This window comes from Talpa occidentalis, unplaced genomic scaffold (genome assembly GCF_014898055.3).
Source record: "Talpa occidentalis isolate TD23 unplaced genomic scaffold, MPIMG_talOcc4v2.1 talOcc4.2, whole genome shotgun sequence".
Taxonomy (NCBI): Eukaryota; Metazoa; Chordata; class Mammalia; order Eulipotyphla; family Talpidae; genus Talpa; species Talpa occidentalis.
In genome coordinates, this window is record NW_023602073.1 from 131,361,570 (window position 1) to 131,382,757 (window position 21,188).

General features: G+C 37.1%; 1 protein-coding gene across 4 annotated transcripts in view; it reads right to left on the bottom strand.

Moving 5' to 3' along the window:
- MAP3K5 (mitogen-activated protein kinase kinase kinase 5) overlaps window positions 1–21,188 on the bottom strand; it is a 212,589-nt gene that overhangs the window by 61,118 nt on the left and 130,283 nt on the right. For all 4 annotated transcript variants that reach the window (XM_037520445.2, XM_037520446.2, XM_054697862.1 and 1 more), the window contains 4 exons: window positions 14,776–14,883; window positions 6,244–6,293; window positions 3,719–3,814; window positions 529–610 (listed from right to left, as the gene is read on the bottom strand). In XM_037520445.2, coding sequence (XP_037376342.1) covers window positions 529–610; window positions 3,719–3,814; window positions 6,244–6,293; window positions 14,776–14,883 — 336 coding nt within the window. The remainder of the gene's footprint in view (window positions 1–528; window positions 611–3,718; window positions 3,815–6,243; window positions 6,294–14,775; window positions 14,884–21,188) is intronic.

A 21,188-nucleotide genomic window follows, 5' to 3' on the forward strand; every position in this document is an offset into this window, starting at 1 on the left:
TCAGGGATTATGGTAAGTGAAATAAGTTTGAAGAAAAAGATAAACATAGGATGACTTCATTTAGATGTGGACTATAGAGAAACCGAACAAAAGTTCAAGAAAAAGACAAAACTTGCAAGCTTATCATATATCTGAGGCACACAGTAGGGGGAGGGGAAATAAGGAAGGCTCAAAACGGGTGTGAAGAGCACAAGACTATGGTGATGGTTCATGGGTGCTATGGTGGTGGGAGAACTATGGGGATTATACCTGAGGGGAGTAAACCAATTACTGTATAAAAAATGAACAATAATGAAAGAAAACAAATAAATAAAAAAAACCAACAACAAACAACTGAAGTTCACCCTGAGGTCTAACAGCACAGCCTCTGAGATGAGGCCAACCTCTGGAGAGGTTTTCTCGAATCACTGGATTTACTCTTTGGGATTCCACTCACTTTTTGGGACCAAAAAAAAAAAAAAAAAGAGTTCGGCTAAAAAATCAGTCACAGAAATTTTGTAAACTCAACAATGAAACAAAATTTGTTACCTCCAGGGAGTCACCTTCACAGTCTCCTTCTTCTGTGCTTTTCCCCTTCTCTTCAGTAATGGTGTTCACCATTTCAAAAAACCTACAATGAAAGATGGTAGATGGTCACTAGTAATAATATACATTATTAAATGTATTAATTAATACATAATTAAATGTAAGTGTTGATTCACATGCAATATTAAATGTAAGCAAGTATGTTCCAAAGTAACTTTGGAGCAAAAAATAGAAGCTAAAAGAGTCTCTAAAATCAATGGAATACTATTAAGCTATAAAAAAGATAAAACCTTCCATTTTCAACAACATGGATAGAAGCAGAGGGAATTATACTTGAGGGAAATAAACCAGTCAGAGAAGAAAAACATCACATAATTTCACTTACATGTGATATATAGAGAACACAAACAGAAGAACTACATAAAACAAAAACAAATGTTTGGACTATAATCAATTAGTGGAAGGAAAGGAGATAGGGTGGTGGGTGAACTGGGGAAAGGGTGACAATGGTATGGTGAAGGATAGAGTTGGAATTTTAACAGTAACTGAATATAGTATATGCACGTGTTGATTTTGATGAATACCTCAAACATTAATGTTGTAATGCTACTTTCATAAAAGATAAAATCAAATCAAATCACTCAATAATCAGCATCAGTGAGAAGAATATGACTTGAAAAAATACCATAGGTTGGTAAGATTCTCTAGAAATTTCTGATCAAATGTCTCATTTCAAATAATACATTATAGAATTAGAACAAAGAAGCTAAACAAATTCACTGAAAGGTTATGAATGTAGACTTGGTTATCATGCCAAGATTGTTGGTATTTATGTGATTTGAGGTAAGCTCCTCCACCTCTTTGAATCTCACCCTTAATTATAAAATGGAATATAATTCACTATTGCACAGGTCATTATGAGAAAAACTTGAGCTGATACTTGTAAATTCCTGAGCATAGTGCACTCATAATACATTAGCTAATATTGTTTTGCTGCTGTGAATATTTAAAATGTGACATACCGAAAATACCTATAGTTTGGAATAGAGTTTAAATTCTGAGGTGATTATTTGATACAGTGTTGGCCATTACAGCATCTAATTTCGATTATTAAATCTTCTGCCTGAGTATCTCATATTATACACTCTCATATTATACGAGAGAGATCTCATAAATACAGTCTGTGAGATGCTTATGTGAGCTAGGAATACCTAGAGTATATGTTTGTGACAGAAGTCATCTCTCTCTGAGTGACAAAAGTTTTCTTCAGGAAGTTTTGAAAGGTTTTTAATTTATCTGGAGACCATTTCAGAGCTAAAACAAAATTAAATACAGCAAGAAACAGTATTTCCCCCTGCAACACTAGCTGTGTCTCGCCATCAAGGGCAATGCTAATGATTCACAGAATTAGAATGAGGGAGACCCTGGGGATGGGGGCTGCTGATCTCACAGGCAGGCCACTGCCAGCTCAAGGAAAGAGCAGGTTATGTTCTGACAAGGAAAGTTTATCTACAACTCAGATATTTCATGCTGTCTCAAACCTCTTTCTATCTACACCCCTTTCTATTCACCATTCCATCCACTCATCTTTCCTTCCATCCAACAAATACTCAGTGTCTACTAGAACAAAAACTGTACTGGCTTTTGGGAATATGATAATAAACAAGACAGACAAAATCCATTTTGGAGTTTGAGCCTATCTATTATGGAGTTGGGATGTGTTGTCTGCTTCTTCACTCTTCCTTTCTCTCTACACAATTGTTGGAGGTCAATGACAAGGAAAAAACCCTACTGTAGATTAGAATAACAGTTACGCTCTGATGATGGTTAAGCATCATGATGAGTTAGAGACAAGAGCAAGAGGAAGAAGAAAGTAATTAACCTTAAAAATTCTAGCTTTAAACACAGACTTTAAGATTGGGGTAACGTCTTCTAACATTTTCAACATGAGCATCTCTTCGTAAAATATAACTCAGTGGGATGGAAACATGGTGTAATTTTTTTATGAGGTTGTATTCTGGAGTTACATATGTTTGATTCAAACCACAGATACTATTCTTATGGACTACAAGGGATTATAGACTAATTAAACTCTGCAAAGCTCTCTATTTTTTAACTCTTTCCAATGAGCGTATTAGTATTACCTATATAGAAGGGTTTATTTGAAGATTTAAGTATATATTAATTAAGTCTGAGGTAAGTACTCCGCAAATTTTACTTATAATAAACACAAATCAATAATCTTGTGAATTTAAATGTAATTAAAAAAAGAAGACCATATATGTACTAGGGGGGTTTCTTATTTCCACATCTCTTTACTTGAAAATACTCTCTATTCTTCACATTTTATAAGAATAAAGATAAAACTCTAGCCAAGAATTGTGGATTTAACAAATACCAAGATAAAATTCTGAGATAAAAATTCCAATATATTGTAGTTAGCATTACCAGTCATTTCTAATGGGATCACATAGTGGTAATTTGCATAAGAAAACTCCCGAAAAATATTTTCAGTCCAAACTGACTTTCATCTGCACTTTGGTTTCTAAGTTGTCCCTCAGTTTTCTAGGTCTCCATATCAGGCACTATGGTCAAAGGAACGTGACCTACTTAATTATTACCCCAAGAGATATATACCCAGGAGGTTAACACAAACGTACCATGCAGCCCATAGATGGCTGAATTTTATTGATGGAGACAAGATAACTGGCACTTAACTGAGGCTCGTTTACCCCCCAGTAAATTCAATATAATTAGTCCAGGCAGGGCCTAGACATTATTTAAAAGCCTACCAGTTGATTCCAATATGAACCAGAGTTAAGAACCACTGCTGCAGAGAAAGGTAAGATTATTCAAAAGAATTGAAGAATGAAAATTTTTGATTAACCATACAATAAGTGAGCACTTATAAAATGGGACATAATTTTAGGCATCTAACTGGTAAGTCATGGTTAATGTTCTGCCTGTGGAAAAATAAATTATGACTAAGAAAAAGTTAGATTTATTAAAGAGAGCCCCCCATATTCTGTGACCCTTAAACATACCACGTAATTATAAAATATTAGCTGAAATTAGATATTTATATAACCACAGAGCCATGAATTCTCTACAGGAGCCATATGATCACTCATTAATTAAAAATAATGATCAGGTAAGAACAGTCTTTTACACATAAACAATGACTAATACGTACTTTTTACAATGAAGTTCTGTACAGAAATAGATTTGGAAATCATCAGAATTGTGAAGCACATAAAGGAAACAGCATCGTTCTTCAAATTTAGAAATACTGGAACAAACAACAAAAAAGATTCATTCTAGCAAATACCAATACTTCTACAGATCTGAAAGGAAAAATAAATACTTTTTATATCCAATTCCAATTATGTTTGTCTACAACAAAGTTATAAATAACACTTTAAAAAAGTGATATTCCCCGTACCACATACCAAAGTTATCCAATATTCTGAGAATTGTCCTTCTACTCCTATCAGCAGATGGGCTGCTCTTGGATGTTGTAAGCACATGTCAGCTAACTGTTCCTTCAGACTAGCCTGGGTAAGATGTCCTACCTACAAGAGCAAGGAACTGTGTACTGGAAAGAAAAGCATAAATACCCACTGACTGACTGACTTTGGTGATATTAATTTTATGGGACTTGTAAAACAATGAGAGGTTTCAAAGCTAGGAAGGCAATTGTGGAGATAAGAAAAGCACCTCCTTCATTGTAGAGATTTTAGAGGAAGGAAGAAATATTCATTGCACTTGTTTTGGACTCAGCAAGTGGTTACTGTAGAGCAATGGAAAACAGTTTTGAGTTTACCAGTCAGGCCAGGCTGTTTCATGTCTGAAGTCAGCAAATATTGTCAGTAACAGGCCAGAGAATAAATATTTCAGGCTTTGTAAGTCATACTACTCGGTTTTGGAGTTGGAGCTGCCTGGACAATACACAGATGAATGAATATGGCTGAGTTCCAATAAGACTTCATTTGCAAACACAGGCAATGGGACAGACTTGGCATGAGGGCTGTTGTGTGCCAAGGCCCATTTTATGCCTTTGCATCTGTTGTTTCTTCAATTTGGAATGCATATATTTTGCACTTTTTAAAGACATGCTAGTCATCATGTAAGGTTCAATTCAGGCCTTACCCAATTGCCCTTCCCTACTTTGACTTTACACAGAAAAGACTTCCTGTTGCACCCCTATTCTTTGAACTCACTCCTGTTATTGCTCATCTCACACTGTCGTCATTAGTTGTTAAATGTCTTTTCCTCTGGCAGGTTGTGAGCTCTTCGGGAGTGGAGGTCACATCTTAGTCATTTTTGTATCCTTTCAAAGACTCAACATTTGAGTTGAGCTGGTACTCAACATTTGTCCGTTGACGAAGCTGAGTAAGTTCTGAGCTGATGCAAGACAAATACTGACTTAGTTGAATTTTCTAAGTTTGTCATGTCTTTATAGATGAAGAAGGCAAGAAAAGTTAGCTCTCTTTGAAGAGCTAATTTTATGTAACTCAAGTTTTCCAACATCTAAATCTTCAGCAGCCATGTGGAAGCATTCTATGTATCTGTCATGAATCACAGCAAAGGTTAAGCAGTGATGTCATACCTAATTAAAGAAAATCAATTCACTGGAAAATAGATACAATAAAGTGAAATGGATTGCTTAAAAATATAGCATAAATGAATGTCTTGGTAATGACTGGTCTTAAAAATTAAGTATTGAAAATAAAGCTTTATTTGAGAAGGCATCAATTGGAAAGATACATAAATGAGTCAGCCATAATCTTGCTTACTTTTGTTCAGATCATTCATGAGGTAACAGGTGGCTTTACCAGGCAAACTCCAATTATCAATGACTCAAACAGCTTTACCAGCTCATGCTCCAACAAAACCAAATACTTTTATGCCAAAAAAAAAACAAGGTATTGCATAAGTGGCCTGAAGAAATCTGTACCTTTTCATTGCTATTATATAGTGGATAAACAGTAGCAAACACAACTAGTTTGGTTTGAAGTTTGCAAGAGTTTATTTAGCATGAGTCTCTCTCTAGAGAACAAGAATTTAAACACCTAACCAGTGACTCCTGATTCTGAAAAAAATATTTCTAAATCCCAAGAATTGGTATTTCTTGGCATTACGATGGCAGCATTAGAACTGAAGGGCACTGAAATGAGTCACTGTCATCTCAAGAACACTTCATCAATGGTGACCTTAGGAAAAGCTTTTTAGAAGTGAATTCCCTCTAATCTCACCAAATTAACACCAAGTACAGGATACAGCCTGGTAGATGGCAAGTGTGTTTTGGATCTGTCTATGGAGAGATTAGTTCCTGATTAGTTTCTGGTTCCTAAAGACCAGAAAACCATCCTGTAACATAAAGCAGCTCAACCAGCCCCCACATAGGGGACTCCACATAGCTCAGTTTTATCTACACCAGATAAAGATCTTCATTGACCCTTCAGTCACCATATTTAAAGCAGGTGACAAGCAGAGTCAGTTTGACTAATGGTGACAGTTTTGTGTCAATATTTTCATAACGGAGTTAGTGAGACTGAAGAAATATTTCATCAATATTGCTCAATGTCTACTGAGCACTGCCATCCGTAAAAGCATTCTTAAAGTTCTTTGCATTTTTAAATCATGATTAAAGGTCCTATCCAAGATAGATTCCAAAAAAAAAGTCTTCGAAGTAAACAAACTACCAAGGATTCTTACCTCACTCCCCTGATAGAAGAAGCACTGAAATTCCACTCATGTATACCTTTCTAGAACACAGGGGAAGAACAACAGCAATCAGTGAGTAATCCAAGTGAAAATTAACAAAACAAGATTTTTATTATTTTAAATCACGTACACAGAGTAAATTTTTCCTAGTGCACAACTCTTCATGAACAAATTATCTGAATAAAAACTGCAATTCATTCTCAAGCCACAAGGGTGAAGTTTCTTTGACATAACTATTTCTGTACTTCAATAAAACAACTTCCAAGAAAACCTAGGAGAATCACGCTCATTAAATTTTAAAACCTGATTTATAGCAGATTCATAACTGTGGAGCCTTTGTTTTTTAAGTAAAAAACCCAGTGGTCAAGGTAATTCATTATGATAGTTGAGCATTATTTTTTTCTGAAAAAAAGGAACACCCATTTGATAAAATCCAAGGTTTTCAAGATAATTATTTCTGAATTATCTTTAGTTAGATTTTCTAATGAAAACAGTGGTTCTATTTCTTTGGAAAGTAGCACATCAAGTATGTTTGTATGTGTATGCCAATGCATGTAGTGTTCATGCCTGTAGGTAAAATGTGTTGCTATTTAATTTATGCAAAATTCAATATACTAATAAAATTTAAACATAAAAGTTATCACATGATAAACATGGATTATTTTCAGAGTAAATAAAAAATGTGGGAATTTATTGAGTTTATTATAAAAGCTAAGTTAAACATCAATATTCAGTTCGTATGATTCTAAATTAATTACACAGTGGATTACATTCCCTATAAAAATGTATCTGTCAACCCAGAGTGAATAAAAAATATTTCTGTGGAAACAAAGTACTTGATACATATGTTGCAGTCAATTCAGATTGGCATTCAATTCTGTAAACAACCAGAAAAACAAGCTCTTACCCACCCACTTAAAAGTACTGCCAAAAGGTTGAGGCTTTGACTGGTCTCGTGGAAAAGGTTGTAAAGAAACCTGTGACACCGAGATGGCTAGAACTCTCTATCTGAATGTTCGCTCAGCAAAATTACAATTTACATTTACAGCACCTTTGCTAGGACCAAGAAAGTTAAAAGTGTAATAAATACTCTCAAGTCTGAAGTAGATTTACTAAAACACTAGTTTCAATGCACATCAGTCAGGTCATGGGGATGTTACCCAAATTAACACAGAACAAATGTTGTGTTGGAAGCCTAGTGAAGGAAGAGATCACACAGATTTTGCATGGGATGTGGCTGTCTTAACCAGACTACAGAGGGAGTTAAATTAAAACAGCAGCCTGTCACTTCAGCTGATAATCTGGAAAGTTCCTTCTAAATCCACTGGCTTTAGTGACCTTCTAACATATATGACCCAGGATTTGTAGCTGTTTCCTGCACACACATGCATAAAATGCAGCTGTATTCTCAGAGGCTGTGACTGAGCTACTTTTTGAGGGCATGACCAGGAGCTGGTGACTGAGTTCAGACCTGGAAGGGCAGTGTGCAAACCTGTAGCTGAACACAGCATCTGGCAAACACCAAGATAGCACAGGTAAAGCTATCTTCCATCAACCCTGTCTGGGAGCAGCCAAGGAGAGATTTCCCAGATTAATTGGGATGATTTTGTAGGAAAGAAGTAGAGCATTTCCAGAATGTTAGATTCCTAAAAGGTTGCAAGGATGCCAGGGAACATTCCATTTCAGTGATGTAAAGCCCAGGGCCTGAGATGGAGTGACCTGGAAGAAGGGGCCTTTTCCCCTATCTTCATCACAATGGTACATGCCACATGGAGGCACTAGTGAGGTAACAAGTGAGGTATAAGGTTCCTGGGGCCTGTCTTGGCAAAGCTGGAGTGATGATTAGCCCTCATAGTCTCAAACCAACACTCAAACTAATTCAATGATCACAATTAACATTTTCTAGAAACTGCTTATCCTTAGACTCTGTGCCTTTGCTAGGCCAAGAATAAGGACTTGGAGTTAATACTGAGCAAAGGGACAGGAGTTATAAAGTGGCAGACACTGTTGTTTCCCTAGGCAGGAGGCATGTATGTCCTCACTTCTTTGCTAACGAAAAATGAATTTTGTTCAGGTTTAGGTAGCAATATTAGGGATGGTGAGGCTGATTGGTCTCATTTGGTCATGGAAGGTCCATTTCCCTCACTGGTATTTGGCTGGACATGGACACATGATGCTTCTTTGGATACAAAGGAGAAGGCCTGACCTTTGGAAGCTTCTGTGTGATATGCTTGGAGATCGTATTTCAAACCATGCGAGAAAAACCAAGAGAAGTCAACTGAGACGTCTGTCACTGCTAAGCCACTAAAATCACCACTCCGGAATGACCTCACCTCCAAAATTCTTATAACATTTCCTTACTATTTACGCCACTATTGGTGGGGAGCTTTAGAGAAAAAATGGGTGAGAGTATCTCATCATCAAAATTGAGACTGGGGTACACATATTCCCCTACTGAGTTTCCTGGGTCTCTTCTGAATGGCCATTGGCTGGAGCTGAAGTGAGCACTTAGGGGTGGGAGGGTGGGCAGGACTTACTCTCCACCTGGACCCTACTGATGTCCATCTTTGCTGAGAGCAGCCAGAGAGGCCAGCAGTATGTCAACTTCAAACCCAAAAGGAGGAGAATCCTAAATAACAGCCACTGAAACTGTCTTGCAAAAAAAAGTCTGTCTTCCTCAACCTAGGTTTTTCTTTCACATACACATCAGCCTTTTATCAAGTAGTGAGTTCCCAAGTAGACAGTCCCTAAGTAGAAACTATCTGTTAACCAAAGGAACAATGGTTGAAAGATTATAATTTCAATTAATTTTGCCCCTGTATGTAGAGTAAGTCTCTAAGCATCCCTGAACTCTTGGGAATTGGCATAATGACCTTCAACTTTTTAAAATTGCAAAATAAGGTACATCCTAGGTCATATAATTGTTCATTCCACATTTTATAAAGAAAACAGAGAGGAAGTAAAGAAATAAACATGATAAATGAAAAGCAACACAGTCCGTTGCTCTTTTAAAAAAAATTCAAAACATTCTATGACAAAAACAATCCATTTCCTGTTGACATAAGACTTATTAAACCTGTTGCTTATCTGTTCATTAATTATAGTTATTACAGTTGCTTTAAACTAATGTGACAACAGTTATTTTTATTGTTTGCTGATATTCCAACTGTCTCACTTCTATTTTTTTTAAGATTTATTTATTTATGCATACAAAAACTGGGGTACAGGCCAGAGGTTTGGGGAGTGAGAGGATTCACCAGAGACAGAATGGGGAACACAACAGGAAGACTGACTGAAATACACTGCTGAGGGGAGCAGCAGGCGAGTCAGGAGAGGTCTACTGCACCATGTGGGTAGCTCCCTCACCAGGGATCGAACACGTGCTGCAGTGGCTGCAAATAGCTTCATAGGTTGTGTCTTAACCCCTTGCACCACCAGGGAGACCCTGTCTCACTTTATTTTAACAAACAGACACAATAAATGACAGTGGTAATGAATATATTACAGCTAGAACTAGGATTCACAAAGAAAATCATATAAATTCAAAATGGAAAGTGATTGATTTAAAAGAGCTTGAATTTTGAACAAGGAGAATTTTTACCACCACAGAAAGGCAACAGGGACTGGGGATAATATAGAGGTAATTCTTTTGATTAAAAGATGGTAAAAAATGGAAGGTGGACAATTCACAGCCTAAATCTATAAACCTTAATACACTTGTTTCTATCATAGTGTATTTATTTCTTAGCATAATATTAAAAAGAAAACTCTACAATTATATTCTCATAAGAGAATCAATATTCTTAGTTCTTGAACTAAGAACCTCCAGAAAGGGGAAAATAATGACAACTAGCTGGAAATGATGCTCATTTTCCAAAAATCTCTGGCTTACTTTCCATGCTTTTTCTGTCTTCCACAAACTTCTGGCTCTCTCCACTCAATCTTCAGGCCTTGTTAATCGCTAATTCCTTTAGCCCCATTCTGCTTCCAAGTGTCCTTGCATAACCTTGCTCTTTTCAACCAAGCCTCTGAAAATTTGCTCTCCTAGACAATAATGCGCATGTCTCCTAACTTCTTTTTAGTTTTTGTAATTTCAACTGAATGACTACTCCAATTCTGCTTGGAAAATATGTATGAGTATACTTTAAAATAATGTAAAAGTGAGAAAAAGCCAAAGGAAATGTCTTAATTTTTTTTGAAAGACTTGTTACAGACTGACCTAACTGTATCTTGTGTAAGAAAATTAGAAAACTGGGCCTCCCTGGTGGCTCAGCGGTTGAGTGCAGCACTATGAGCTGTTGGCAGCCTCTGCAGCGCTGGTTCGATCCCGGCCAGTGGGCGAGGGTCCCACATGGCGCAGCAGACCTCTCCCGTCTCGCCCGCTGCTCCCCTCAGCAGCGTATTTCAGTCATTCTGCCTGTTCCCCCACTCTGTCTCTCGTGAATCCTCTCATCCTCCTGTGCATCTGGCCTGTATCCCGGCTCTTGTATAAATAAAACAAATCTTTAAAAAAAAGAAAAGAAAATTAGAAAACACTAGACTTTTCTTTGAAAAGTTTTAATAGAATCTCCAGACCCTCAATTCATTTCTCTCTCAACACAAGGTGGGGGATGGGGCAACTTTCCATTTTTTGTGATTTTTTTTATAAGAGTCAAAGAAAATGACTAGGTTATGAGGGAAGGGTATGAAAAATAAATCTTTAATAAGTATTTATAGCAAATAAAATAATGTAAATTAAACAGTGTGCACTTTGAGACAATGCTAACAACATATATAGATACTTACAAAGTAACAAAACATATATGATTGATTTCTGCTCTTGGTTCCAGGCACAGGGCTTCTGAAATTCTTGTAATGCCCTAAGTGATACGAGCACTAGGACCATCTCTTGTTCTAATAATCGTCACTCCACCATCCCTGATGTAGAGCTCCTAAAATTCTTGTAAATTCCTAAGTGACAAAAGCGCTAGTTGATGTCGTTTGGGAGAGGTGTTTGGTTCATATTAACACGGTCTCTGGGTTTCCTCTGAGCAAAGTTTCACCAGAGTTCCCCTTTCAATGGTACGTGGAAAGTTTACCCAAAAGACAAAGACATTTGCACAGACACAGGCAGACACAGGTTACAGTTTAAAAGGACAGGTTTATTAGAAAAAGGAGAAAGAAAAAGCGAGGCACCTGTATAGTTAGAGGCAGGCAGGAGAGCTGCCTCTTGCCAGTGCAGACATTGCTCTAATATAGTCTTTTTGGGAGGGGCTCACTCCCTTGTGGAACTGTCATCTATTGTTACATTAATTACTCCTAGGGTGTGACTAAGTTGATTTGCAAGGACTGTTGATTCTCTACAATGGCCCTCCATTTCCATCTCTGGTCTGCATCTCTGGACACTTCCTACAGTAGTCTGATACTTGCTGTAGCAGTTGGCACCTACAGATTTTTCTTTTCTATAGCTGATTTAATGATTATGTTAATCATTTCTACCCCCTCCTCCAGTTTCTGGACTTGTGATGCCTCCATGCTAAAGTTTCTACTCAGGCTTCATCACTAGGGCTAACATTTGTTCTACTGAGGCAACTCCAGATGGGCTCCTGCATGAGGACTTATCACCAGATAGACCAAACCATGATTAGGAGTTTGGAATTTTCAGCCCTGCTTGCCCCTCCTCCCAATTTTGCAGAGAAGGGGAAAGGCCTGGGGGTTGAGTAATAATTGATCCCACTTCTTGTGAAGAAGATGCCATAAAATCCCAACAACAGGGGGTTCAGAGCATTTCCAGGCTGGTGAACATATAAGCAAGAGGGTGAATCACCCCAACTCCACAGGGACAGAAGCTTCTGTGCCTGAAATCCTCACATACTTTGCTCTATGTATCTCTTCATCTCACTGTTAACCTGAATCCTTTGTCACCTCTGTTAATAAACTGGTAAACATGTTTCCCTAAGTTCTCTGAGCTGCTCTAGCAAATTATTTAAAACCTAGAAGGGGATCCCTGGAGTCTCTGATCTATAGGAGGTTGGTTAGAAGCACAGGTGACAACCTGGGCTTTCAATGGGCTGCTAAAATGGCGGTGGGTAGAAGTGGGTGTCTTGTGGGACAGAGCCCTGAATCTGTGGGATCTGATGCTATCAGTGGGTAGATAGTGTCATAATTGTGTTAAATTGTAGGCTACCCCATGTTGTTGCAAAGAACTGCTTGTTGTGACAAAAATCTCCACACATTTGGGGACCAGAAGTGTCAGAAGCAAAGTGTTCTGTGTGAAAGTAAAGGGAATATATGAGAGGAGGAAAACTGAGGTTTTCCCTTCACCAGAGCTACATAATTTATTCTGAATTTTGTCTCTGGATAATTCCACGTGGAGTCGCGCCATACTGGCTGTAGATTGGAGGCCCCAACCACTCCCTGAGGCTGATGAATTTACTAGAGCAGCTCACACTACTCAGGCAAACATTTTACTTACTAAATTGCCAGTTTATTATAAAAGTTTGTAATTCAGGAACAGCCAGATGGAAGAGGTACAGAAGACAAAGTATGAAGCCAGGGGTTTTTCCAGAGGCTTCATTATATAGGCAGGATTAATTAAATTAATCATGGCTATGACTGGCGATGGGTTCAACCTCCAGCCGTTTTCCCTTTCCCAGAAGTCAGAGTATGGGACTGAAAGTTCCAACCTTCTAATTACCTGTAGAGCCCCGTGCCAGCCAGTCCCCATCCCTAGGTAGGTTCCCCAAATCACCTCATTACTATAACAAAAAATACCTTCATGACTCTCAATATTTAGAAAATTCCAAGGGTTTAGAAACTTGGTGAGAAATAGGGTTGAAGACCAAATATTTATTTCTTACTATAAATCACAACACCACTGGGCCCTAATACAACGCCAATGGCCTTCTAAATGATTGCTGCCACGCCATCTAAAGAACTTACCATGGTTAAATTCTGGGGGGTTAAGGTTAGCATTAGTCTACAAGTGTATACTGCTGTGATTTTATTATTGCTGTTAAAATACATTGAGCATTTATTATGTGCCAGGTTCTATACAGTGAATACACTACCTATGTTATTTCATATTTAGCTTTCACAAGCTTTTGTTTTTTTTTTAAAGATTTATTTATTTATTTATACAAGCACTGGGTACAGTCAGAAGCGCGGGAGGGTGAGAGAATTCACCAGAGCCAGAGCGGGGAGCAGAGCAGGCAGAAGGACCGAAGTACACTGCTGAGGGGAGCAGCGGGTGGCAGGAGAGGTCTGCGCGCCATGTGGGACCCTCCTCCTGTGGCCGGGGAGCAGCCAGGGATCGAACCGGCGCCGCAGAGGCCGCGGGCAGCTTCGCAACCCAGCGCTCAACCGCTGCGCCACCGGGGAGGCCCTCACAAGCTTTTGAAGTAGATATTATTATGATCCCATTCTACAGATGAGGATGCTGCAGCTTGAAGAAGCTGTGTTGTGAAAGGGCAGTGGTAGCAACTGAACCCATGTCTATTAACTCAAAAGTCTATATTTTTAAAAACTTCAACTCCTAACCCCAAATGTATTTCCCAATTCCTTTCTCCTTCATTTCCCCCATCTCATCATTTTAATATATGTATCTATTTTATTTATCTATCTGCCTCCCCAAGTATAAGGTAAGCAGCAGATGGACACACATCTGATTTTGCACGTATTTCTTTGGTCATTAACACAGTGCCAAGGAATACCTGCCCCAGAAGATGTACCCAGTTAATATTTGTTGATATTTTGTTCATGTGGATGATGTTCAAGGAAAATTATAAGGGTATGTAGGAAAACAAAGCCAAAACAAACAAACAAAAAAATAAGAAAATATCACCAAAACTACTTTGCATCAAGACTTGTCTCATTCTGTTGTTTATCCTGTGGACTCAGGTCTGAAAAGTTTCAGTTTTTTTTAAGTGCTAGGATGTTTTACACATGCATTAAACTGATAAAATACAGAGTGGAAAGAGTTCTCTCCATTCCTGCCATGAGTAGAAAGGAGAACACTGAAAATCCTTCTGAAAACCAGTGGCAGTGTAGGCCCCTCAGCTTGAGCCCAGCACTCAGAGCTAGTGGCTAATCCAAGTGGCTAATCCAAGCTAATGGCTATTTAAATAAACAGCTAGATGTAATAACTATGATCATACCAGGGTAATGCTGGAAGTAGCATTATTCCTCCAGGCTTCCTAGAATTAAGATGTGCATCTTTTAAATCATGTATTTTAAGTATTGGCTCTTTGGCACATAATTTAATTTATAGTATGAATTTACAAACAGAGAAATATTGCAATTTTGAGTGCACACTGGATGGTTATGCCATCTACAATAAAAATCCAAACAGTTCAATTATATTTAATTAAATGAGTGAAATCCTTAATTCAAATTTAATGGAGTTTATACTGCAGAGTATAACTCTGATAAGGTAAGTACATACTCTTCTTAACTGATGCAGATATTTGCTGGAAAAAATAAATGCAGGCAGAGTGTTTAGTCGTTCATCATTAGTGCCCGTGTCTTAATAACTGCACAATTTACCTTGTCATCAGGAAGCACATGCCAAATAGATATTGTCTTTTCCTCAACTTCATTGTTGATAGACAAGTATGAAGGCTGATAGATTTTGGTTGGTTCTAATATTAACACCTTGAAAACATAAGACAGATAAATGAGCATTAGTGATTTAAGTTTCAAACCATTTATAGCATCTATAACAGCACAGTACTTCTACAGGAGATTATGGGATGATACTCTGGATTCATGGCTGGAATAAAGCATTTACAATTCTGGCTGTTGCCATTCTTAAGAATTCTTTGAGCATTTTATGATATTATATAATTACCAGAAGTTCCAATAGTACATTACCTTTTACTGCTTAAGAAACTGAAAATGTATTTTTGAAGTCCATATATTGGTTTAGGTATCCCCAGGGGATTTACCAATAGTAAAGCTTTCATTTTATTTTGGAAGCAATACATAATCTACTTCGATAAATATGAAAAGAAAGGGAGAGACATGGTAAAACAAATAGTTCTATTAACACAAATAAGAAAAGATACCATATAAAGAATACCACATACACACTTTAGGTTTTCTGCTGCCACACTTCACTATAAAAATGTAATGGGATGATTTTCATGCCCATGCAAATGGATTGAAAAGTGATTTGTTTATGGAAAGTTTTATATATAAACCAAAGGAATTGACAAAGTTCTATAAAATAATAAAAATGTTTTTGCACAGTTGTCAAGATAAAATGGTATATTCAAAAATGATATATATAGCCTTGTGAATAGAAAAGGAGAGAAATAAAACTTGCTCTGCTTTGGAGGTGTAAGAGGGGTATATGATGAGTTGAGAATCTCTATCAAAGGACTGTAAGATGTGTTATGTTATTACTAATGACTCATTTTTTGAGTGAATAACATTACGTTATCACACATGCCTTGATTTCAGAGGTGCTGCAACTATTTGTCCAGTTGCTGAAAGATCCCTAACTAACTCAAATTTTCCATGCAGATTTAAGTAGGAATGTTTAAAAGGAAAAGTTAATACTTAAGTATCAGAAAAACTGAAATAGTGCTTTCTACTCTACTGCTCAAAATTCAAGAAAATTGTTTTTTATTTTTTTTTTTTTTTAACATTATACAAACATTTATTTATATAAAATAAATCATAAAATGTTTAGGTATAATACTGATTATGTTCTTTTTTTTTTTTTTTTTTTTTTTTTATAAATTTTATTGTTATATTCCCCATACAATTGCCGCCCCCCATTCTGACCCCAATCCCTCCCCTCCCGCCCCCGCCCCCCTAAAAGTGTCTCTGGTTCATAGTTTTTTGTTGATTTTGATTTTCACTTTCTTATAGTTTTTCATTTTCCTGGTCCATTATTTAAGTTTTCTAGATTCCTGCTATGAGTGAGACCATCCGGTATTTTTCTTTTTCTTTTTGGCTTATTTCGCTGAGCATGATCCCTTCCAGCGCCATCCATGTTGCAGCAAATTGCATGTGTTTATCTTTTTTGAATGCTGAGTAATATTCCATGGTATATATGTACCACATCTTCTTGATCCAGTCATCTATTTTTGGGCATTTGGGTTGTTTCCAAAGCTTAGCTATTGTAAACAGTGCTGCTATAAACATAGGGGTGCAGGTGTTCTTTGGAATTGATGTTTCTGTGTCCTTTGGGTAAATACCTAGGAGTGGAATTGCTGGGTCATATGGAAGCTCTATGTTTAGTAGGTCCAGAAATCTCCACACAGCTTTCCACAGTGGTTGGACCAGTTTGCACTCCCACCAACAGTGCAGAAGAGTTCCTTTTTCTCCACACCCTCGCCAACATTTGTTGTTGCTAGTTTTTTTAATATGTGCCATTCTCACTGGTGTAAGATGGTATCTCATGGTAGTTTTGATTTGCATTTCCCTGATGACAAGTGATGTTGAACATTTTTTCATATGCCTGTTGGCCATTTGCATTTCCTCTTCAGAGAAGTTTCTTTTAAGCTCTTCTGCCCATTTTTTGACTGGATTATTTTCTTTGTTGTTGTTGAGTCTCATCAGCTCTTTGCAGATTTTTGTGATCAGTCCTTTATCATTAGTGTTGGGTGCAAAAATGTTCTCCCAGTTGGTGGGGTTTCTCTTTGTTTTTGTTATTGTCTCTTTTGCTGTGCAAAAGCTCTTTAATTTGATATAGTCCCAGCTGTTTATCTTTGCCTTCACTATCACTGCTTTGGGTGATGTGTCTGTAAAGATGTCTTTGATGTGCAAATCACGTAGTGTTTCGCCTATAAGTTTTTTAAAACTAATGTCGTATCAAGCAAGTTTACCAAACAAAAGTGGAGGAGGGGAAAAAAAAAACCTCTTTCAGAAAGCGCCATCAACCAACAATTATACGTTCACACTACCTTAGAACCTAGATTGCAGCTTGAGCAAGAATGTGGGTTATAAACTCACTCTTGGCCATTTATTATACCCAATGTATTTATTTTATGCTTAATTTATAGTAACAGTAAACTTATTTAAGCTAAAGCACAGAAAATGAAGTTAAACTTAGAAAAGCAAAGTGTACTCTTGATTAGAAAGAAGTTATGAGCTTACAGAATTCTGGTCAGGTTCTAGCTATAAAAGTAAGATAGAATATACTACAAATATATGGTGAAAGAGCCCGCACAGAAACACACTCTGATTCAGGGACAGACCAGGTGAATCAAGTCTAAATTCCAACCAAGAGAGAGTTAAATACAGATTAACAATGAAAGTCAGTTTTTGATCTAAACTTGTAGAAACGGAGCTCTCAAATCTGAGTCTCCAGTGTTTGTATAATTAAAATGAGTAATTGGGAAGAAAAAGTGAGCTTCCCAAATAGCACCAAGTCACAGCACCAGGTTATCTCTCTTAAATTATGTCTTTATCCCAAATATTTCTCCAAAATATTTCCAACAGATAAAATCTGAGCTTTGTTTTCCCATCAGACCATTGCAGTTACCACTGTCTGATGGTTGCGGAGCTCTATGACATGTCCTTGAAATGACAAAAATGTGAGGAATTTGTAGCATGCCTTATGGAAGGCCCAGAGAGACAGAGAAAGGACAAGGAAAAGGAGGCCATTTGAAGATAACCAGCTAGATATAACTCACTTGAAAGTATACATATTCTTGCTTTTAGTTCCCAGTCTTTTACTTTCTGCCAAGTCCACAATACTTGATCTCCACTTTATCATCTCCTACTTTTCAAAGTAGAAAGGAAAGGAAATGTACACAGGAGAGATGAGGAAAAGGAATAAACCAAACTGAACTCAAATAATAATAGATAGGACCACTCAAGTAATTTCCCAAAGAAATTTCTATCTGCTTTCTTTTGCTTAGGATCATAGCTGTTTCTTGGAGGAATAAGAATGAATTTGGTGCTGAGATAAATGGAAGTAATCATATAAAATTTTTTCTAAGTCATTCTGGTTTTAGTGACAGCTACTCTTAAAGAAGGGTAACTTTATTACCCTAATCAAGACCTACTGCAGTTTTCATAAGGTTGAGTCATGTATGAAGCTACCCTAGGACAAACTAAGTTTGTGACCAACACCACCACAAGTTCGAGAAGCCTGTCTTTCTCTATGTGGGTGTAGCCTGGTAGCAAATTCCCTGATTTCTGGGTATGGGCCTGCTGGAACAGGTAAATGAGTGGGTCAGGATGGATGAGACTCTAATCACCATTTAAAATGGCAGCAGCTAGTGGGCTCAGTAGATTGTTGCATTTGAGAACTAAAGTCACAAGTTGCAAATCCCAATTTTCCTAGGGCAAATGAAAATCTCCATTTTTGTATGAACTCTTCTTATTTACCACTTGGCATTTTAATAAACTTTATTTTTCAGTTGAAATAATTTACTGTTTCATCCATTGTCTATCCCTTCCTCTATTTTCTTTAAATAGCAATCTTCAATATTTGAAGTCCTTACTGGTAACTCCAATATGGAAATCATCTCTGGGTCTGCCTCTATTAGCTATTCTAGATCTTCATCCTGATCCTATCAAGGCTTAATTTTATTCAGGCTTTGGCCTGATGGTCAGGATGGGTCTATTTCAGTTTTGTCCTTACTCCTTACTCTTTGTTTCTAAATGCTTGCAGTGTTCACCAAGGTCTTGTCACTAAGCTGGACCCAAAGTCCAACATCTTATCCTTGCATTGTTTAAGATCTGAAATTTCTGTTTAGCTCTCAGCTTTCCAAAAATTGCTCTCTGATATTTCTGGTCGGGATGTGAATAGCAAGGGAATTTAAACCACACGGATTCCAAACAAAACCCAATTTTAGTCAAATACTGGGACCTCTAGTTGTGTTTTTTCATGATATGCTGCTCTTACTACCTGGGAGCTGCCCTAGAACTCAAGGGAAATACCCATGCAGGATCCTGGGATTCATTCTTAGGACTCCCCCTTCTCCGATACCCTTCCCTTCATATTCCAGCTGCCTTCGAATTCCAAACACTGATCCCTGCTTGCTCTGGCAGCAAGAATGCCACTGCGTGGTAGGGCTCCATGCCCTTGGGCTGAACGCAGTAAATGAGCACATGAGTGGTGAGTAATGGGTGGGTGAAGGTGGTACTCAAATCAAGTACCTCCCTTCTAAGGGTTGTAGTCCTGTGATGACTGGTACTAATATCTGCACAGTTGCTTTATATGACTTTTCCAGGTTTCATAGTTATTAAAGCAATACCAATATCATTCACATAGTACTGAAAGTCTAATTCTCTTTTTTTTTTAGACTTTGACTATGATTTTTTTAAAATCACTGAGTAGTCTTTTCAACATTACAATTTAATCATATGCACCTCATACACAATAAGAAAAACATTAATTACAATTATCCCATTAAAAAATCATACCATTTTTTAATCTATAAAGTTTAGTAAAAGTACAAGTCTCATTTGGAGAGATTTAGGGAAGCAGTCAATTGCTAGTGTAAATATGAATGCCTCTAATTCCTAAAAGCATTGTAAGGACTATGATTCCATTTCACTTTGGAGATAAATTTCAGGTAGATTTGGACATGTGCAAAAAATGGTATAAGTACAGGGTTATTCAATGTGGCATTATTTATAATAACAAATTAATGGTCATAAACTAAATGGCTATACTTTAAGTTAAATGAATTGTTAAATTGTATAATTTGCTTAATGAAATGAGTTAGGCAATTTATGTGCACTTGTAAAACTATGGAATTGTAAATACCATGAAATCAGATCATTAAATAGTTAAAAAAAAAAAGAATGAATTCTACATAATGACTGGAAAAACCTTTATGATATACTGCTGAGTCAAAGAAAAAGCAAGACATGAAACATTATATATAATATCTTTTTGTACCAAAAAAGAAAAATAATTATAGTGTATTTTTGTGTGGACTATATGCCAGATACCATTCTAATAGTTTTAAACATAGTAACTCATTTAAACCTAATCATACCCTATAAGGTTGGTGCTAGTATTATTGTCTGATTTTGCAGATAAAGGAACTGAAGTTTAGCAAAGTTAAGCAGCTTGCTCAAGGAAGCACAACCAGCAAGGAGCAGAATGGGACATAAATCACACAGACTAGCTCTAAATTCAGTATATCATCTGGACTCTCCACCAGCTGAATTCACATACAAAGAAACTATGAGAAAATATGTAAGAAAAAATAATAATGGTTTCCTGGGGAGAGTGATGGAGAGATGTGGGACAGTGGTGGGAGATTTTTCCTATGCGTCTTTTACTATTTTTTTTTTTAAATTTTCAAACTTCGGAACTGTGTTACCCCATGGGAAAATTCAATTATACTTGCAAAATGAATATAAAACAAGACATTTTTCAGTTCAAATAAAATGAACTGTAGGCTGAATTTTCCTCATGAGAGAAGTTTGCAACCTCCATGCCAGAGCCCTAAGGTCTCCAGTGTCTCAGAGGGGATTTCTGTGTTCTTTATGGGGGTGGCAAGTTACATGTCTTAGCGCGTCTTTAGCAGGGACTGCTTCATTGTTCATTATTCTGAGTATAAAAAGTTTCAGAGCCTATGTTCTCTGGATGTCATTCTCAAATTTAAGGAAGGACACAGAGAGGTATAGAAAGTGGGTTTATCTTTCATATCTATATGAGTAGTTCAGTTTGAAAGCTATAAATACATATCACAATCACTTTGAATAAATATTAGCATAGGGCCCAGTATTTGACTAACTCTGGGTTTTCTTATGAAACCTATATGACTGAAATTAAACTTTATTGAGGTATAAATCCCTTGTTAGTTAGGGGATCAGTATCAGCAGTGGTGGCTATTCTTTTTTTTTTTTTTTAAAGATTTATTTATTTATACATACAAGAACTAGGGTATAGGCCAGAGTTTTGGGGGGTGAGAGGATTCACCAGAGACAGAGCGGGGAACAGAACAGACAGATCAACAGAAACACACTGCTGAGGGGAG